Source organism: Pristiophorus japonicus, chromosome 5 (assembly GCF_044704955.1).
Source record: "Pristiophorus japonicus isolate sPriJap1 chromosome 5, sPriJap1.hap1, whole genome shotgun sequence".
NCBI lineage: Eukaryota > Metazoa > Chordata > Chondrichthyes > Pristiophoridae > Pristiophorus > Pristiophorus japonicus.
The window spans coordinates 260,896,112-260,914,854 of record NC_091981.1 but is presented as its reverse complement, the minus strand read 5'-3'; the positions used below and the strand labels follow the sequence as shown (position 1 = coordinate 260,914,854).

Below are 18,743 nucleotides of genomic sequence, written 5' to 3'. Positions count from 1 at the left end.
CCTATTTCCAAAAAGCATAGGAGAACCACCTTCCTGATCCAGGGAGAACCACTTTGGGGTCATGGTTACTCCCCTGTCAGGTCAGTTACGCATGATCTTAGCCAAAAGGCCGTCACTTTCCATCTTAATAAAGAATTCTACCATATTATGGTCACTCTTCCCTAAGGGGCCTCGCACAACATGATTGCTAATTAGTCCTTTCTCATTACACATCACTCAGTCTAGGATGGCCAGCCCTCTAGTTGGTTCCTCGATATATTGGTCCAGAAAACCATCCCAAATGCACTCCAGGAAATCCTCTTCCACCGCATTGCTACCAGTTTGGTTAGCCCAATCAATATGTAGATTAAAGTCGCCCATGATAACTGCTGTACCTTTATTGCGCACACACCCCTAATTTCTTGTTTGATGCTGTCCCCAACTTCACTACTACTGTTCGGTGGTCTGTACACAACTCCCACTAGCATTTTCTGCCCTTTGGTATTCCGTAGCTCACCCATACCAATTCCACATTATCCAAGCAAATGTCCTTCCTTACTATTGTGTTAATTTCCTCTTTAACCAGCAATGCCACCCCACCTCCTTTTCCTTTCTGTCTATCCTTCCTGAATGTTGAACACCCCTGGATGTTGAGTTCGTAGCCTTGGTCACCCTGGAGCCATGTCTCCGTGATGCCAATTACATCATATCCGTTAACAGCTATCTGCGCAGTTAATTCATCCACCTTATTACGAATACTCCTCGCATTGAGGCACAGAGCCTTCAGGCTTGTCTTTTTAACACACTTTGCCCCTTTAGAATTTCGCTGTAATGTGGCCCTTTTTGCTTTTTGCCTTGGGTTTCTCTGCCCTCCACTTTTACTTTTCTTCTTTCTATCTTTTGCTTCTGCCTCCATTCTACTTCCCTCTGTCTCCCTGCATAGGTTCCCATCCCCCTGCCATATTAGTTTAACCCTTCCCAACAGCACTAGCAAACACTCCCCCTAGGACATTGGTTCCGGTTCTGCCCAGGTGCAGACCGTCCGGTTTGTACTGGTCCCACCTCCCCCAGAACCGGTTCCAATGTCCCAGGAATTTGAATCCCTCACTCCTCAAGCCCTCACTCCTCATTCATCTTAGCTATCCTTCGATTCCTACTCTGACTAGCATGTGGCACTGGTAGCAATCCTGAGATTGCTACTTTTGAGGTCCTACTTTTTAATTTAGCTCCAAGCTCCCTAAATTCGTCATGTAGGACCTCATCCCATTTTTTACCTATATCGCTGGTACCTATATGCACTGGCTGTTCACTCTCCCCCTTCAAAATGTCCTGCACCTGCTCTGAGACATCCTTGACCCTTGCACCAGGGAGGCAACATACCATCCTGGAGTCTCGATTGCGGCCGCAGAAACGTCTATCTATTCCCCTTAGAATAGAATCCCCCACTACTATAGCTCTCCCACTCTTTTTCCTGCCCTCCTATGCATCAGAACCACCCACGGGGCCATGAACTTGGCTGCTGCTGCTCTCCCCTGATGAGTCACCCCTCTCAACATTACCCAATGCGGTGTATCTGTTTTGCAGGGGAATGACCGCAGGGGTCCCCTGCACTACCTTTCTTCCACTGCTCTTCCTGTTGATCACCCATCCCCTATCTGGTCCCGGCACTGTTGAGGTGCAATCTGTCTGGTTTGTACTGGTCCCATCTCCCCCAGAAGCGGTCCCAATGCCTCAAGAATTTAAAGTGATCCTCCTACAACAACTCTCCAGCTATGTGTTCATCCTCTCTATCTTTCTATTCTTATACTTATTAGCACGTGGCACTGGTAGTAACCAGGAGATTGCTACTTTTGAGGTCCTTTAATTTTTCTCCTCGCTCCCTAATTCTGCCTGCAGAACCTCATCCCTCTTTCTGCCTATGGCATTGGTCCCAATATGGACCACAACCTCTAGCTGTTTACCCTTTTCTCCCAGAATGCCCAGCGTCCACTCTGTGACATCCTTGACCCTGGCACCAGGGAGGCCCCATACCATCCTGGAGTCATGTCTACAACTGCAGAAACGCCTCTCTATTCCCCTAACTATAGAATCCCCTATCACTGGAGCTCTTTTGTCCTTTGCCCCTCCCCCTTGTGCAGCTGCGCCATCCGTGGTGCCTTGGACTTGACTCTGGCTGCACTCCCCAGAGGCACCATCGCCCTCACGGGTGCTCAGAAGAGAATATCGGTTGGAAAGTGAGATGGACTCACAGGGGCACTCCTGCACTACCTGCCTAGTGTTCTTACTCCATCTGGTGATCACCCACTTCCCTTCTTCCTGCATGCTTTTAAGCTGTGGATTGACCACCTCCTGAAACGTTTTATCCACGTAGCTCTCAGCCTCGCGGATGCACTGTATTGATTCCAGCCACCACTCAAGTTCCGAAATGCGGAGCTCAAGTAGTTGAAGCTGGAGACACCTCCTGCACACATGGTTGTCTAGGCTGCATAAAGCCCCTAGTTTCGGTGTCCTCACAAGTGGAAAAAATTTTTCTCGGTCTACCCTTCAATTCATGAAGTACATCCTTTGTATGTGTATCACTTTCATCTGTCATTGTTCTTCCCACTTGCATATCTTGTCCAGCTCATTCTGTAATCTCTGAGCTGCTTCCTCTGATTCCACTGCCCCTCTTAGTTTGGTATCATCTTCAGATTTGTTCACTTTGCATTGAGTTTCTGAATCCTGCTCTTTTATGCAAAGTAAATACAGTCGTGGCCCTCGGCTGAGCCGTGAGGTACCCCACGCAGTATCCCGCCCCCACTCAAACATAACTCCTCAATGAATACTCAGTGTTTTCCAAACTTCCGCCATTCTTATCCATTCCCAAGGTTTGCCCTGAATCTCCACATTTTTGAGTTTAGCAGCCTTTCATGTGGAACTTTATCAGAAGCCTGTTGGAAGTCAATGTAATAGGGCCTCCCAGAGTCCATAGTTCAGGAGGTTGGACAGGCAGGTTTTTCCCCTTCTGAATCCATGCTGACTGCTGTTAATTAGGTTGTTGATGTACCAGTGTACAAGTTTAGTCCTGATAATTGATTCCATTATTCTACACATAATGGGCCCAAATTTGGCCAGTACAGATTTCTGGCGCACTCACCATAGGTGCGGCGCTTTTGTAGAACTCAAGGGTGCCAAAAATCTTCGGGCCGAGTTTGGCCGCTCCCCAGCCTCTCCTCCATGGCGGCGTAGCGTGGCAAATGGATTCGGGGGGCGGAGCCGGGTTCCGGCGCTGAAAACAGTGCCGGGACCTCTGCACATGCGCGATAGAGTGTGCGCGCATGCGCAGTAGCTCCTAGCCCCCAGAATCTGAGAGTGTGTGGGAGGGGCCGACACTTGCCGCCCCTATCCCGGGCCGAGTGGCCTGCCGCACAGGCCGGCCGCTGCCTTCTCGCGCTGAGGGCTACAAGAGACAGGTTGTTGGGTGGAAGAGTTTTGATGGGGGGGGGGGGGTGGGAGGGGAAGAGTTTTGGGGGGGGAAAGGGGAAGAATTTTGATGGTGGGGGGGAGGGGAAGAGTATTGATCTGGCGGGTGCAGGGGGAGGAGAAAAGAATCTTCAAAGATTTTCCAGTAATTTAATATCTAGCTATCTTTACGAAAAATATACTTAGGCTGATAGCACCTATGCCCTGTCCAGTCTCGCTGCTTGGGATTTAAAAAAAAACTAACATTCCTATCATAACACTGTCATTTGGAGGCGACCTGCGCTGATCTCTTAATTCACCGCAGGGTTTTTCAGAATGCACAAAAGTGGCCACTTACTCTGGCCTAACTTAGTTTGAAGTAAGTTTTAGCTGGCTAAACTTACTTAAATGGCCAAAACAGGTGTAAGTGGTTGGTAACGCCCCCTTTTGATTAAAAAAAACGGAACTTAAAAAAACCTAACTAACTCACTTACACTGGAGCAACTTAAATGGGGAGAATTGCGATTTTTAAGTTACTCCAAAAAAAATCTAGTTGCTCCAAAAAAAACGGAGTAACTCATAGAAACATAGAAACATAGAAAATAGGTGCAGGAGTAGACCATTCGGCCCTTCTAGCCTGCACCGCCATTCAATGAGTTCATGGCTGAACATGCAACTTCAGTACCCCTTTCCTGCTTTCTCTCCATACCCCTTGATCCCCCTAGTAGTAAGGACTTCATCTAACTCCCTTTTGAATATATTTAGTGAATTGGCCTTTCTGTGGCAGAGAATTCTACAGGTTCACCACTCTCTGGGTGAAGAAGTTTCTCCTCATCTCGGTTCTAAATGGCTTACCCCTTATCCTTAGACTGTGACCCCTGGTTCTGGACTTCCCCAACATTGGGAACATTCTTCCTGCATCTAACCTGTCTAAACCCGTCAGAATTTTAAACGTTTCTATGAGGTCCTCTCTCATTCTTCTGAACTCCAGTGAATACAAGCCCAGTTGATCCAGTCTTTCTTGATAGGTCAGTCCCACCATCCCGGGAATCAGTCTGGTGAACCTTCGCTGCACTCCCTCAATAGCAAGAATGTCCTTCCTCAAGTTAGGAGACCAAAACTGTACACAATACTCCAGGTGTGGCCTCACCAAGGCCCTGTACAACTGCAGCAATGTCTCCCTGCCCCTGTACTCAAATCCCCTCGCTATGAAGGCCAACATGCCATTTGCTTTCTTAACCGCCTGCTGTACCTGCATGCCAACCTTCAATGACTGATGTACCATGACACCCAGGTCTCGTTGCACCTTCCCTTTTCCTAATCTGTCACCATTCAGATAATAGTCTGTCTCTCTGTTTTTACCACCAAAGTGGATAACCTCACATTTATCCACATTATACTTCATCTGCCATGCATTTGCCCACTCACCTAACCTATCCAACTCACTCTGCAGCCTCATAGCATCCTCCTCGCAGCTCACACTGCCACCCAACTTCGTGTCATCCGCAAATTTGGAGATACTACATTTAATCCCCTCGTCTAAATCATTAATGTACAGTGTAAACAGCTGGGGCCCCAGCACAGAACCTTGCGGTACCCCACTAGTCACTGCCTGCCATTCTGAAAAGCACCCATTTACTCCTACGCTTTGCTTCCTGTCTGACAACCAGTTCTCAATCCACGTCAGCACACTACCCCCAATCCTATGTGCTTTAACTTTGCACATTAATCTCTTGTGTGGGACCTTGTTGAAAGCCTTCTGAAAGTCCAAATATACCACATCAACTGGTTCTCCCTTGTCCACTCTACTGGAAACATCCTCAAAAAATTCCAGATTTGTCAAGCATGATTTCCCTTTCACAAATCCATGCTGACTTGGACCTATCATGTCACCTCTTTCCAAATGCACTGCTATGACATTCTTAATAAGTGATTCCATCATTTTACCCACTACTGAGGTCAGGCTGACCGGTCTATAATTCTCTGTTTTCTCTCTCCCTCCTTTTTTAAAAAGTGGGGTTACATTGGCTACCCTCCACTCCATAGGAACTGATCCAGAGTCAATGGAATGTTGGAAAATGACTGTCAATGCATCCGCTATTTCCAAGGCCACCTCCTTAAGTACTCTGGGATGCAGTCCATCAGGCCCCGGGGATTTATCGGCCTTCAATCCCATCAATTTCCCCAACACAATTTCCCGACTAATAAAGATTTCCCTCAGTTCCTCCTCCTTACTAGACCCTCTGACCCCTTTTATATCCGGAAGGTTGTTTGTGTCCTCCTTAGTGAATACTGAACCAAAGTACTTGTTCAATTGGTCTGCCATTTCTTTGTTCCCCGTTATGACTTCCCGTGATTCTGACTGCAGGGGACCTACGTTTGTCTTTACTAACCTTTTTCTCTTTAGAAACATAGAAAACATAGAAAATAGGTGCAGGAGCAGGCCATTCAGCCCTTCTAGCCTGCACTGCCATTCAATGAGTTCATGGCTGAACATGAAACTTCAGTACCCCCTTCTTGCTTTCTCGCCATAACCCTTGATCCCCCGAGTAGTAAGGACTTCATCTAACTCCCTTTTGAATATATTTAGTGAATTGGCCTCAACTACTTTCTGTGGTAGAGAATTCCACAGGTTCACCACTCTCTGGGTGAAGAAGTTTCTCCTCATCTCGGTCCTAAATGGCTTACCCCTTATCCTCAGACTGTGACCCCTGGTTCTGGACTTCCCCAACATTGGGAACATTCTTTCTGCATCTAACCTGTCTAAACCCGTCAGAATTTTAAACGTTTCCATGAGGTCCCCTCTCATTCTTCTGAACTCCAGTGAATACAAGCCCAGTTGATCCAATCTTTCTTGATAGGTCAGTCCCGCCATCCCGGGAATCAGTCTGGTGAACCTTCGCTGCACTCCCTCAATAGCAAGAATGTCCTTCCTCAAGTTCGGAGACCAAAACTGTACACAATACTCCAGGTGTGGCCTCACCAAGGCCCTGTACAACTGTAGCAACACCTCCCTGCCCCTGTATTCAAATCCCCTCGCTATGAAGGCCAACATGCCATTTGCTTTCTTAACCGCCTGCTGTACCTGCATGCTAACCTTCAATGACTGATGTACCATGACACCCAGGTCTCGTTGCACCTTCCCTTTTCCTAATCTGTCACCATTCAGATAATAGTCTGTCTCTCTGTTTTTACCACCAAAGTGGATAACCTCACATCTATCCACATTATACTTCATCTGCCATGCATTTGCCCACTCACCTAACCTATCCAAGTCACTCTGCAGCCTAATAGCATCCTCCTCGCAGCTCACACTGCCACCCAACTTAGTATCATCCGCAAATTTGGAGATACTGCATTTAATCCCCTCGTCTAATTCATTAATGTACAATGTAAACAGCTGGGGCCCCAGCACAGAACCTTGCGGCACTCCACTAGTCACTGCCTGCCATTCTGAAAAGTACCCGTTTACTCCTACTCTTTGCTTCCTGTCTGACAACCAGTTCTCAATCCACATCAGCACACTACCCCCAATCCCATGTGCTTTAACTTTGCACATTAATCTCTTGTGTGGGACCTTGTCGAAAGCCTTCTGAAAGTCCAAATATACCACATCAACTGGTTCTCCTTTGTCCACTTTACTGGAAACATCCTCAAAAAATTCCAGAAGATTTGTCAAGCATGATTTCCCTTTCACAAATCCATGCTGACTTGGACCTATCATGTCACCATTTTCCAGATGCACTGCTATGACATCCTTAATCTATCGAAACTTTTGCAATCCGTCTTAATGTTCCCTGCAAGCTTCTTCTCGTACTCCATTTTCCCTGCCCTAATCAAACCCTTTGTCCTCTTCTGCTGAGTTCTAAATTTCTCCCAGTCCCCGGGTTCGCTGCTATTTCTGGCCAATTTGTCTGCCACTTCCTTGGCTTTAATATTATTCCTGATTTCCCTTGATAGCCACGGTTGAGCCACCTTCCCTTATTTATTTTTACGCCAGACAGGAATGTACAATTGTTGTAGTTCATCCATGCGGTCTCTAAATGTCTGCCATTGCCTATCCACAGTCAACCCCTTAAGTATCATTCGCCAATCTATCCTAGCCAATTCACGCCTCATACCTTCAAAGTTACCCTTCTTTAAGTTCTGGACCATGGTCTCTGAATTAACTGTTTCATTCTCCATCCTAATGCAGAATTCCACCATATTATGGTCACTCTTCCCCAAGGGGCCTCGCACAACGAGATTGCTAATTAATCCTCTCTCATTACACAACACCCAGTCTAAGATGGCCTCCCCCCTAGTTGGTTCCTCGACATATTGGTCTCGAAAACCATCCCTTATGCACTCTAGGAAATCCTCCTCCACCGTATTGCTTCCAGTTTGGTTTGCCCAATCTATGTGCATATTAAAGTCATCCATGATAACTGCTGCACCTTTATTGCATGCACCCCTAATTTCCTGTTTGATGCCCTCCCCAACATCACTACTACTGTTTGGAGGTCTGTACACAACTCCCACTAACGCTTTTTGCCCTTTGGTGTTCTGCATATAGATTCCACATCATCCAAGCTAATGTCTTTCCTAACTATTGCATTAATCTCCTCTTTGACCAGCAATGCTACCCCACCTCCTTTTCCTTTTATTCTATCCTTCCTGAATGTTGAATACCCCTGGATGTTGAGTTCCCAGCCCTGATCATCCTGGAGCCACGTCTCCGTAATCCCAATCACATCATATTTGTTAACATCTATTTGCACAGTTAATTCATCCACCTTATTATGGATACTCCTTGCATTAAGACACAAAGCCTTCAGGCTTGTTTTTTTAACACCCTTTGTCCTTTTAGAATTTTGCTGTACAGTGGCCCTTTTTGTTCTTTTTCTGGCGTTTCTCTGCCCTCCACTTTTCCTCATCTCCTTTCTGCCTTTTGCTTTTGTCTCCTTTTTGTTTCCCTCTGTCTCCCTGCATTGGTTCCCATCCCACTGCCATATTAGTTTAACTCCTCCCCAACAGCACTAGCAAACACTCCTGGGGAAACTTGCTCTGGGGTTGTCTGTGTCTGATTTGCCACCCTTTTTGAATAAAGGCACCGCATTAGACATTTCATTTGTACAAAAAACACTGATTTTACTTGGGATGGCTTTGTTTGGAGAGAACATCTTGCTCATGTCTTCCCTTGTGAATACTTGGAGGAAGTATTCATTCAGAACACTTACTATTTTGGGCTCATCCCCAAGTTAAAGCCAATTTAACAGGGCGCTAAGGGGTTACCGACCGAGCGCAGCAAATTCACCGACCCCTCCGAACCTCCCTGGTGGTTTTGCACTGGTGCTAACACTTACCGCCTCGCTCTGTAGCGCCCCGTAGATCGTGATGTCATCCGGTGCGCAGCGCCCCGTTACTGCCCCGGATGTGATATTCGCTCCCACCATCTGCAGCGTCCCCAACAACAGCAGCTGCAGGAGGCGTTGTCACCTTGGCTGGCCACTTGGTGAGCGCTATTTAAAGGCAGTGGTGGTCAGGTAGGGCAACATTTATTCATCTCCCCAGTCTGGTGTCTTTTGTTTTTTTAGACTCCGCGATTCGTCAGCCCTGCACGCTCTAGAGTGCTTGGGGCTGTTATGCACCAAGCACAGGTCCCGAAGGAGCCTCCAAAGACGAACATTGTGCAGCGTCTCTGCCACTATCGCCCCTCTCACTCCCTTTAATGCTCTAAGGGAAATGATAGTGCTTGAGTTAGCGCTCCACGTCTCTCTAGGAGTGTTAAAGCGGAAGTTCCCGTCAGCCACAAATCTTTTTCACCTGCCGATAATTTTGCGCTCCCGCAAAAGTTATCGCCCCAATCGGGGCACCACGCAACTTCTAGCCCGAGGTTTTGTAAATTACGGGAGCTTATCAATCCAAGCTTATATCACTTGTTTGAATGTATATGAGACTGATTGATGATGGACAACAAAAAGTCTATTGATTAACTCTTAATGTCTCCCTCAGCGCTAACTAACTTAGCAACTCACGGGGTATCTGGATGATTTACATACACACTAAAAACGCTGTGCGCATTACAACTCGCCGTTATTTCCCTAGCAAATCCTGGGCCAATCTTCCACTACTTCTATCAACATGGGGCCCTTCTCTCAGAGAAAGTGCAAGACCAATCTTGAGGAACTGTATTTGCTGTTTGTGAATTTAGATGTTTGTCAGAGGTAATCTAAAAGAATCCAGGTCTGTCTCTCTCCCATGGCAGCTGGTGATGATTCCACCATTCACACCCCAGCTCGACTCATCTTTTGTTTCCTAACTTGTTCCATTACCAGCTCATTTTTGCCCTTCTTCCCTTTTGTCTATTAATCTCTCCTGCCTTCCACCCTATCACAGACCTTCCCTTTTATTCTTTCCTCCCCTCCCCCTTCCACTGCCCCCGCACTTCCTTAAGAACCTGTTACATCGCTCACTTTTCCAGTTCTGACGAAGGGTCACAGACCCGAAATGTTAACTCTGTTTCTCTCCACAGATGCTGCCTGACCTGCTGAGATTTCCAGCATTTTCTGTTTTTATTACCCAAGATTATAATTTGGTTTATTTAGCAATATATTCTTTATTTAAGCTAAAGGGGTTTTAAAAATATATAGCATTTAATATTTCAGACACCTGCATTTATTTATGCCACAACTGTAAAATATTAAAATCATAATTCAAAGCTCTGAAAAGGAGTAACATATTCTTCAAATACAAACAGTTTCTCAGAAAATAGACTAGACAATAAAAATACACGAAGTCTTTATTTCTACTAAAGGAAAAAGGAGGAAAGAATCCTCCAGAGTAACACATTTTGTATTAAGGAAAATTGTCATCGGGGTTGAGTCTGGCCTTACCTCTGGTCATTACGATTCCTGCCAATACCTTATGCCGTGCATGTGAGGAGGTCAAATTGTCTGTCAGCTCTTTGAATTTCTCTGTGACCAGCTGGAATACTGCATCAGCAAACTCCTGAAAGACACGGATACAAATCATTGTTTAGAGGCTGTTTTTTTGCCTGATCTTTTGTTGTCTACTGTGGTACAAATACTGAAGGCTGCCAGTTCCACAGCTCCTTCTCTTCCTGAGCAATTGTTGAGGTAAAATGAAAAGCAAGTGATCTTGTTTTTCTGTGTTAAATGCTGGATAATTTCACTTACCAATTGAATTATTTTCTACCTTGAACAGCAAGGTAATGAGCCTGATTCAATCAGTGTGCAATACCAGCACATACCCTCCATATTCCTTTGTTATTTCTCTATCTTCACTGCTGTCTTCAGTCACATTTTGTGGCCTGCTATTAATCGTCCTTTCATTTTTCTAATTCACTTTTTATACTACATATAAGTTTTAAATCCTTTCAATGATTCATTTGTTCAGGTTAAAGTACATAGGATTACATAGAATATACGGCACAAAACAGGCCATTCGGCCCAACCAGTCCATGCCGGCGTTTATGCTCCGTTCGAGCCTCCGCCTGTCTTTCCTTATCTAAATCTATCAGGATAACCCTCTATTCCCTTCTCCCTCATATGCTTGTCTAGCCTCCTCTTAAATGCATCTATACTGTACGCTTCAACCATTCCCTGTGGTAGCGAGTTCCACATTCTCACCACTCTTTGGGTAAAGAAGTTTCTTCTGAATTCCCTATTGGATTTCTTGCTGACTATATTGATGGCCTCTAGTTATGCTCTGCCCCACAAGTGGAAACATTCTCTCTCTATCTACTCCATCAAAACCTTTCATAATTTTAAAGACTTCTATTCGGCCACCTTTTTTTCCCCAAGAGAAAAGAGACCCAGCCTGTTCATCCTTTCCTGATATGTATACCCTCGCAGTTCTGGTCTCACCCGTGTACATCTTCTCTGCACCCTGTTCAGCGCTTCTAAATCCTTTTTATAATATAAGTATAATATTTATAGTACAAAGAGGTATATTTAAATTTGACAAATGCAGAGCAAGTTTTCCATATCGTCAGGTACTAATTTGTTTTATTTCACTGTTTCTGAGAATAAGAGTGATGAATAATACTGTCCTTAGTCTGTTGTTACCACTATTTCATAATATAGGTGGCTTTTGCAATTCTCATTACATTCATCTCATAGCTTTTAATGACATTTAGCCTAATCAAAGTGATTTTGTTACGTTTATGCTAGAAATTTAGATTTTTGTGTAATGTATAATCAGGAGCATGTGCATATTTAAGAAAGATCCTTGGATTATTAATTCCAGCAAACAAATAAAAACGAAAGGCTGTCTTAAAGTTATCGAAAAGTATTTAAAATAGAAACCATTAAAAGACGAAAATATCTCAATTCCTTTTCATTAATCAATTTGTGAACGGGGATTGATTTTTTTGGTTGTTGCCTAAAATACCTTGCATGTGATGATACTGTGCATAAACTGCTCTGTACTGTCAACATTATCTTTAAATATCCTCTGATGGAACATCACATGTGGCCTAAAAATCAATTTAGGCAGTTATTTAGAGCAGATCTCATCTGAATGTCAGACAGGCATTACCTGTTTTATTGAAGCCACTCAACAAATGCTGTCTACTCCAGTCTGATGTTGGTTTAATCCCTCCTACAATCTCACCCCAAGATGCATGCATGTTTACACCCAAGTATCACTCATCTGTGAGTCATTCAATTATCATTAATAATGATGACGCAAAACCTGATCTATTTTGCGTGGTTTGATTAATATTTGAACTTTGAAAAGAGAAATTACATTGTGCAATGCATGTGATTTAGTGGAACACAGCAATCTATATCTACATATATATATATTAAAGTCCTGCGTTTTGTCTGTCATGTCTCATGGTCATACTTGCATGTCACTTTTTAGTTAGCAGAGTTCTTGGATGCAATTACATGGTTGACAGCAAGGCTGGTCATTCACAGAATGTGCCAGGATTTGCTAATTCTAGTCCCTGCCCATCGTTCTGCATTCCTGGAAAATTAATGAGAGCAAAACCGTTTTTGCGGGGGGAAGTGAATTATTATGTTTTTGTATAAAACATCAAAATAAGATAAACTTGGTAAAGTACAAAGGGGGTGAAATTCGATTAAGTTCAGAAATAGGCACGGGAGATCGTGATGTGCCCACGCCCATTGAGAGCTGCTTGCTACTTTACTGAATGTGTTTCTGACAGGTTGTGCGCTCAGCAGGGGGCCAAAGTTTGCGATGTTCGTGCGAGGTTAGCTTTACTTCCTGCGCCTTTGAAAGGCAGTTTGAACCTTTTAAAGGTGAACTGCCTTCTGGTGATGAAAGATGTTAATTTAAAAGAGTTTCAGCACAAACCCAAATGGCTCAACAGGCTAGGGAAGGGGCACCCAAGGTCTTGGACACAACATTTGAGGCCTTTGTGCAGGGGGTGAACACTCGAAGAGATGTCCACTACCCACAGGGGGCCATGAGGCCCTCCAGAAAGAAGGATGGGGTCCAGATCGCCAAGGCAGTCACTACCAGCAGTGTTGCCCCGAGGATGTGGCTCCAATGCACAAAGAGGTTTCATGACCTCAGACAAGGTCAGTGAGCGCATCTTCAAAAGCCATCCCCTATCAACTGTACAACTAGCCTCACACACTGCTCAATGCCCGTCCCCTACCCCTCCACCATCACTCATCTACTAACAATCACGACCAAACACGAGGCACACCTCACATTCCTAGCTTCACTTCACACCCTTGGAGGAGACGATGCTGGCCATTCTTGGCAGGGACATGGCTGAACCCGTGGCCAGTGGTGAGCTGAAAGAATACAAGATGCCGGTAACCTCATACGTTATCCTCCTTCTCACATCCCACTTCCCTCCCTCATCCCACAATCTCTTCTGATTTACAAGAAGCTGCACATGGTGCACATCTTGATTTCCACCCCCCCGCACTCATCATAACCCTATCCCTGTGTTTCAAGCACCCAAGAAATCCAGCCTGCCCAGCCAGTGGTCGAACAAGAAAAGGGCGAGGAGAGTGAAGAAGAAGAAACACAGTCACTCGATTGCACACTCCCAGCCACCAGCTCCTCAAGGCCATCTGCAGTGTCCCCCACTGAAAGTCAGCAGCCTTCCAGCAGCCATACTGCAGCCACTGGGGAAGCACTGCGAGACATCAGTATGATAGGCAAAGGCACACACAAGACAGTCACTAAGGGAATGCACAAGGCTGATTAGTTGATTTTTTGACCTAACATTGGAAGCATATATGGATAAAGTTGGATTGCAATGATTGTTCGGTGGTGACTTTTATTTCAGCAATGTGGCCAAGAGGACATTGTGATGGTCAGTAACAGAGGGAAGGTAAGGTGTGGGACTAATGTTGAAAGAGGTATTGGGGTTGTGTTCACTAGTACCACAGGCGGATGATTCGATCTCGGATATCCCGGCCAGAAAGGGGCTGCTTGGGTTGCTTCCTTCTTTCCGTCTCTTCCTCCTCTTCCTCTTCCTACTCCCTCTGTGAGCAGTTTTCCCCCTTTGCTGCCTCTGCATCATCTTCATGTCATGCTGCAGCCCAAGGGGGACTGCAACTAAAGCCCCCAGGACTGGGAGCAAGTGGTGTTCTTCGAGGCCTTCTTTTGCGAGTCGAAGCCTTGCAAATGTCCAACAGCACTCCCTGTACACTTTAGCAACTTTTTAAATGTCTTACACCAAGCCACTACTCAAATAAACTGTACAGGAACCAGCACAAAGCAAAAATCAAAACTTACCTCAAGTTGCTTGTGTCCCGTTAAGTCGCGCTGGTGGAGGGTCCGCAGCAGGACGTGCTTTGGAGAGGGCGTACGTTCAAGTGGCAAAGTCGAAAACAGCAGGTCGTGTGCCAATTCAGCGTTGCATGCTGATTGATGTCACGATCTGCCTCATTACCATTTTCCTAGCGAGCAAAGACAACGGTCGCGCTGCAACCTCCCCAAAATGGCGGCCACAACAGGAAGCGAGGTGACCGCCATTTTTTTTGATGAAGGCAGCACTAAGGTGCTGAATTTCACGGTAAATCTCTCTAATGTTTTCCCCCGAAGTAGCTTTGTTGTAAAAAGCAACACAAGTTAAAAGATTACGAGATAAAATACTAATAACATACAACCTTAAATAAAAGGTTTGATAACGAAACGTAATAGCTTTTTCATCATTTGCATGATGGTTCTAGACAGGCTTAAAGTGCTCACAATTGTGGCTGTTAGATACCAGAGGGTGCTAAGTCATCATCATCATAGTCAGTCCCTCGAAATCGAGGAAGACTTGTTTCCACTCTAAAAGTGAGTTCTCAGGTGAATGTACAGTCCAATACGGGAATTACAGTCTCTGTCACAGGTGGGACAGACAGTCGTTGGAGGAAAGGGTGGGTGGGGAGTCTGGTTTGCCACACGCTCCTTCTGCTGCCTGCGCTTGTTTTCTGCATGCTCTCGGCGACAAGAGGTGTTCAGCACCCTCCAGTATGCTCTTTCTCCAGGGATTCCCAGGTGTCGGTGGGGATATTGCACTTTATCAAGGAGACTTTGAGGGTGTCCTTGAAATGTTTCCTCTGCCCACCTGGGGATTGCCTGCCGTGTGGGAGTTCTGAGTAGAACGCTTGCTTTGGGAGTCTTGTGTCAGGCACGCAAACAATGTAGCCTGCCCAATGGAGCTGGTCGAGTGTGGTCAGTGCTTCAATGTTGGGGATATTGGCCTGATCGAGAACACTGATGGGGAGACCTTATTGAGGTGCATAAAATTATCAGGGGGGCCGGGTTAGAGAGGATAGAAAAGACCTGTTTCCCTTGGAAGCGGGGTCAATAACCAGGGGACATAGATTTAAGGTAATTGCGGAGGTTTAGAGGAGATATGAGGGGAAATTTCTTCACCCAGAAGGTGGTAGGGGTCTGCAACCCTCTGCTTGAAAGGGTGGTAGAGGCAGGAACCTTCACCACATTTAAAAGATACTTAGATGTGCATTTAAAGTGCCGTAATCTATAGGGCTACGGACCAAGAGCTGGAAAGTGGGATTAGGCTGGATAGCTCTTGGTCGGCCGGCGTGGACACGATGGACCGAAATGGCCTCCTTCCATGCTGTAAATTTCTATGATTCTATGAAAACCTACGTATTTGACAAAGTTTCTGGTTATCTGCTCCAATACCTCCTTATGTAGCTTGGTGTCAAATTTTGTTTGATAAAGCTCCTGGAAAGCGCCTTGGGACATTTTACTACAATAACAGCACTATTTAAATGCACTTTGTTGTTGTTGTAAATAAATGCCCTGGAGTGCAACTTGATCAGATTAGGTGAGAGTACCAATTGAGTCTGATGGGTCAGCTAAGGAACGACAGAATGACTATACAAAGTGGGCAGAACTATGGAAAATGACATTCAGTACACATAAGTACAAGGTACTACACATTGGCATAAGAATATGGGACATACTTAATGAATGATATTGAACTGGCCCGGGCATGGTAAATGTTGGATCTGCTCTTCTGGCCTCTTTCCAAGCCAGTTATCAATTACAGCATTAATGCCTTGAAATTACGCTCGGTTGATATTACCTTATGATTGCTCGCATGAAATTCCTTTGCCTGATATTTCAAGAAAGATGCTGACCGTTGAAACAATCAGGTTGACCCCTCTGCTAAACGGCAGGTAAAAGAATTTTAGATGAATGTATTAAGTGCTCATGCGCTAATATTCGAGGAGCCTAATTCAAGGTATGCGAGTTGACTAGGTGATAAATTACACAACCTGATTGCCTCCTTTGCTGAATCAGGGCATTTGTGAGAGTTAGGTGGCGCAGACTAATTTGACCCTTTGATGAAGATTCTGCCTAAGTATTATGAGGCATTTTTGGGCCTTTCTCAAAACTTTGCCAGCCAGAGATTAAACCTCATAAAGCAGAACATCCTCATTTTATTTTGAAGATGCTCAGAGAGTTGGCCTACTTTGAATTCCCCTGCTTTGAATATTATCTGAATGGCGGCAGATTAGGAAAAGGAGAGGTGCAACGAGACTTGGGTGTCATGGTTCATCAGTCATTGAAAGTTAGCATGCAGGTACAGCAGGTGGTGAAGAAGGCAAATGGTATGTTGGCCTTCATAGTTAGGGGATTTGCGTATAGGAGCAGGGAGGTCTTACTGCAATTGTACAGGGCCTTGATGAGGCCTCACCTGGAATATTGTGCTCAGTTTTGGTCTCCTAATCTGAGGAAGGATGTTCTTGCTATTGAGGGAGTGCAGCAAAGGTTCACCAGACTGATTCCAGGGTTGGCTGGACTGACATATGAGGAGAGACTGGATCAACTGAGCCTTTATACACTGGAGTTTAGAAGGATGAGAGGGGATCTCATAGAAACGTAAAAAAGTCTGATGGGGCGGGACAGGTTAGATGCGGGAAGAATGTTCCCGATGTTGGGGAAGTCCAGAACCAGGGGTCACAGTCTAAGGATAAGGGGTAAGCCATTTAGGACTGAGATGAAGAGAAACTTCTTCACTCAGAGAGTTGTTAACTGTGGAATTTCCTGCCACACAGAGTTGTTGGTGCCAGTTCATTGGATGTATTCAAGAGGGAGTTAGATATGGCCCCTATGGCTAAAGGGATCAAGGGGTATGGAGAGAAAGCAGGAAAGGGGTACTGAGGTGAAGGATCAGCCATGATCTTATTGAATGGTGGTGCAGGCTCGAAGGGCCGAATAGCCTACTCCTGCACCTATTTTCTATGTTTCTATGTTTCTATGAATCTCGACTTCTCTGTGGACCAGGATTCTCTTCATAGTCACATTCAGAGGACTCCTTCTTTGCGCTGTCTGCTGCAACATAGCTGTGATAGAATTTGGACATCCTTCTCCCATGACGAGCATTGTTTGACCATCTCTCCGTCACTCAGACGTTGCGACAGCGATTCAAAACACTTGTCACTGTGGAAATATGTTTCTGTGGGATCTTTGGATATGTATTGTACTTTGAGTCTTGCAAGCCATTATGCTTCAAGCTGTGTAACAACATCATGTGCAAACAAAGCTCCAGGGTGTTTACATACAAATCTGATGTACTTGCACCTTTAAATATTTTTTGTTCTCAAATCAACTTTTTTTCCCCTGTACATCACGAGGTAAGTGACAGCTCGAGTTCTGCAGCCTTCTAAAACTTTGAAAGTTGTCTGAAGTGTAAATTAAGAATACAACTCCAGATTTCAAACACTGACAGGTTACAGTGCAGCAAATGTAATCTCTGTGATGTTATTGCATTATAATTTTCAGCATTCCAGTTATTTTGAGCAAGTTTTAACAATTTTCCATACTGTCTACACGGACTGCTGTCTGTGGTATGTGGTGGCAGTGAGACTAGAGGCAGGCGATGTTACAATTGATTGACCCAGGGGATCACCCATGATCTTATTGAATGGCGGAGCAGGCTCGAGGGGCCAAATGGCCTACTCCTGCTCCTATTTCTTATTTTCTTATGAGATGCTGTTAGTAACAAGGAGTCAATTTGAAAAAGTGTGGAGCCACCTGACTGGAGGAAGAGAGAAATGTCGGTTGCTTATGAGATTTGTTTGTTTTTGTTTGGAAACTCAACATGAATAATCGCATTCATCTACATAATTGTCGTTCAAACATCTTTTTTGATGACATTAATTGCCCGCTTTTGTTTACCTTTTGGCGAGTGTGATATTAGGTGCCTGGCTGCTCACCTGTTTTGCTGCTATCACTTATACATTGATAATTTCCGAAGCTGTGAAATTTGGATTTTTAGAAACATAGAAATTACTATCTGTTATATTCCTGTTTGTGATATTAGTCCACGGAGGCTTAATACATTTGCATGACATTTTAAGAGAGGCACGAGAAACAAGATTTCTATATTATGTATTTCCTATGAGACAGGGTAAATGTGATATATAAATTGGCTTCAGACAGCTATATCTCCGGATCTAATCCATTGGGGGTGATTTTAACCCTACACCTCCCAGCCGAAACTGGGCTGGTGGGCGATTAAAATGTCCAGTGATTTACCCACCGATTTCTCGCCTGCTTTGCCCTGATCCAGATTTGAACTTGTTCTTCCCTAGATTCTGGGAAGTTCCCAGCAGATTGGAAAACTGCAAATGTAACGCCCCTATTTAAAAAAGGGAGGCAGACAAAAAGCAGGAAACTATAGACCAGTTAGCCTAACATCTGTGGTTGGGAAAATGTTGGGAGTCCATTATTAAAGAAGCAGTAGCAGGACATTTGGAAAAGCAAAATTCGGTCAGGCAGAGTCAGCATGGATTTATGAAGGGGAAGTCATGTTTGACAAATTTGCTGGAATTCTTTGAGGATGTAACAAACAGGGTGGATAA

General features: G+C 44.9%; 1 protein-coding gene across 1 annotated transcript in view; it reads right to left on the bottom strand.

Annotated features, from left to right (window-relative positions):
• The window catches only part of adarb2 (adenosine deaminase RNA specific B2 (inactive)), an 832,900-nt gene that overhangs the window by 164,800 nt on the left and 649,357 nt on the right, over window positions 1-18,743 (bottom strand). The window contains exon 5 of the mRNA XM_070880093.1: window positions 10,296-10,410. Coding sequence (XP_070736194.1) covers window positions 10,296-10,410 — 115 coding nt within the window. The remainder of the gene's footprint in view (window positions 1-10,295; window positions 10,411-18,743) is intronic.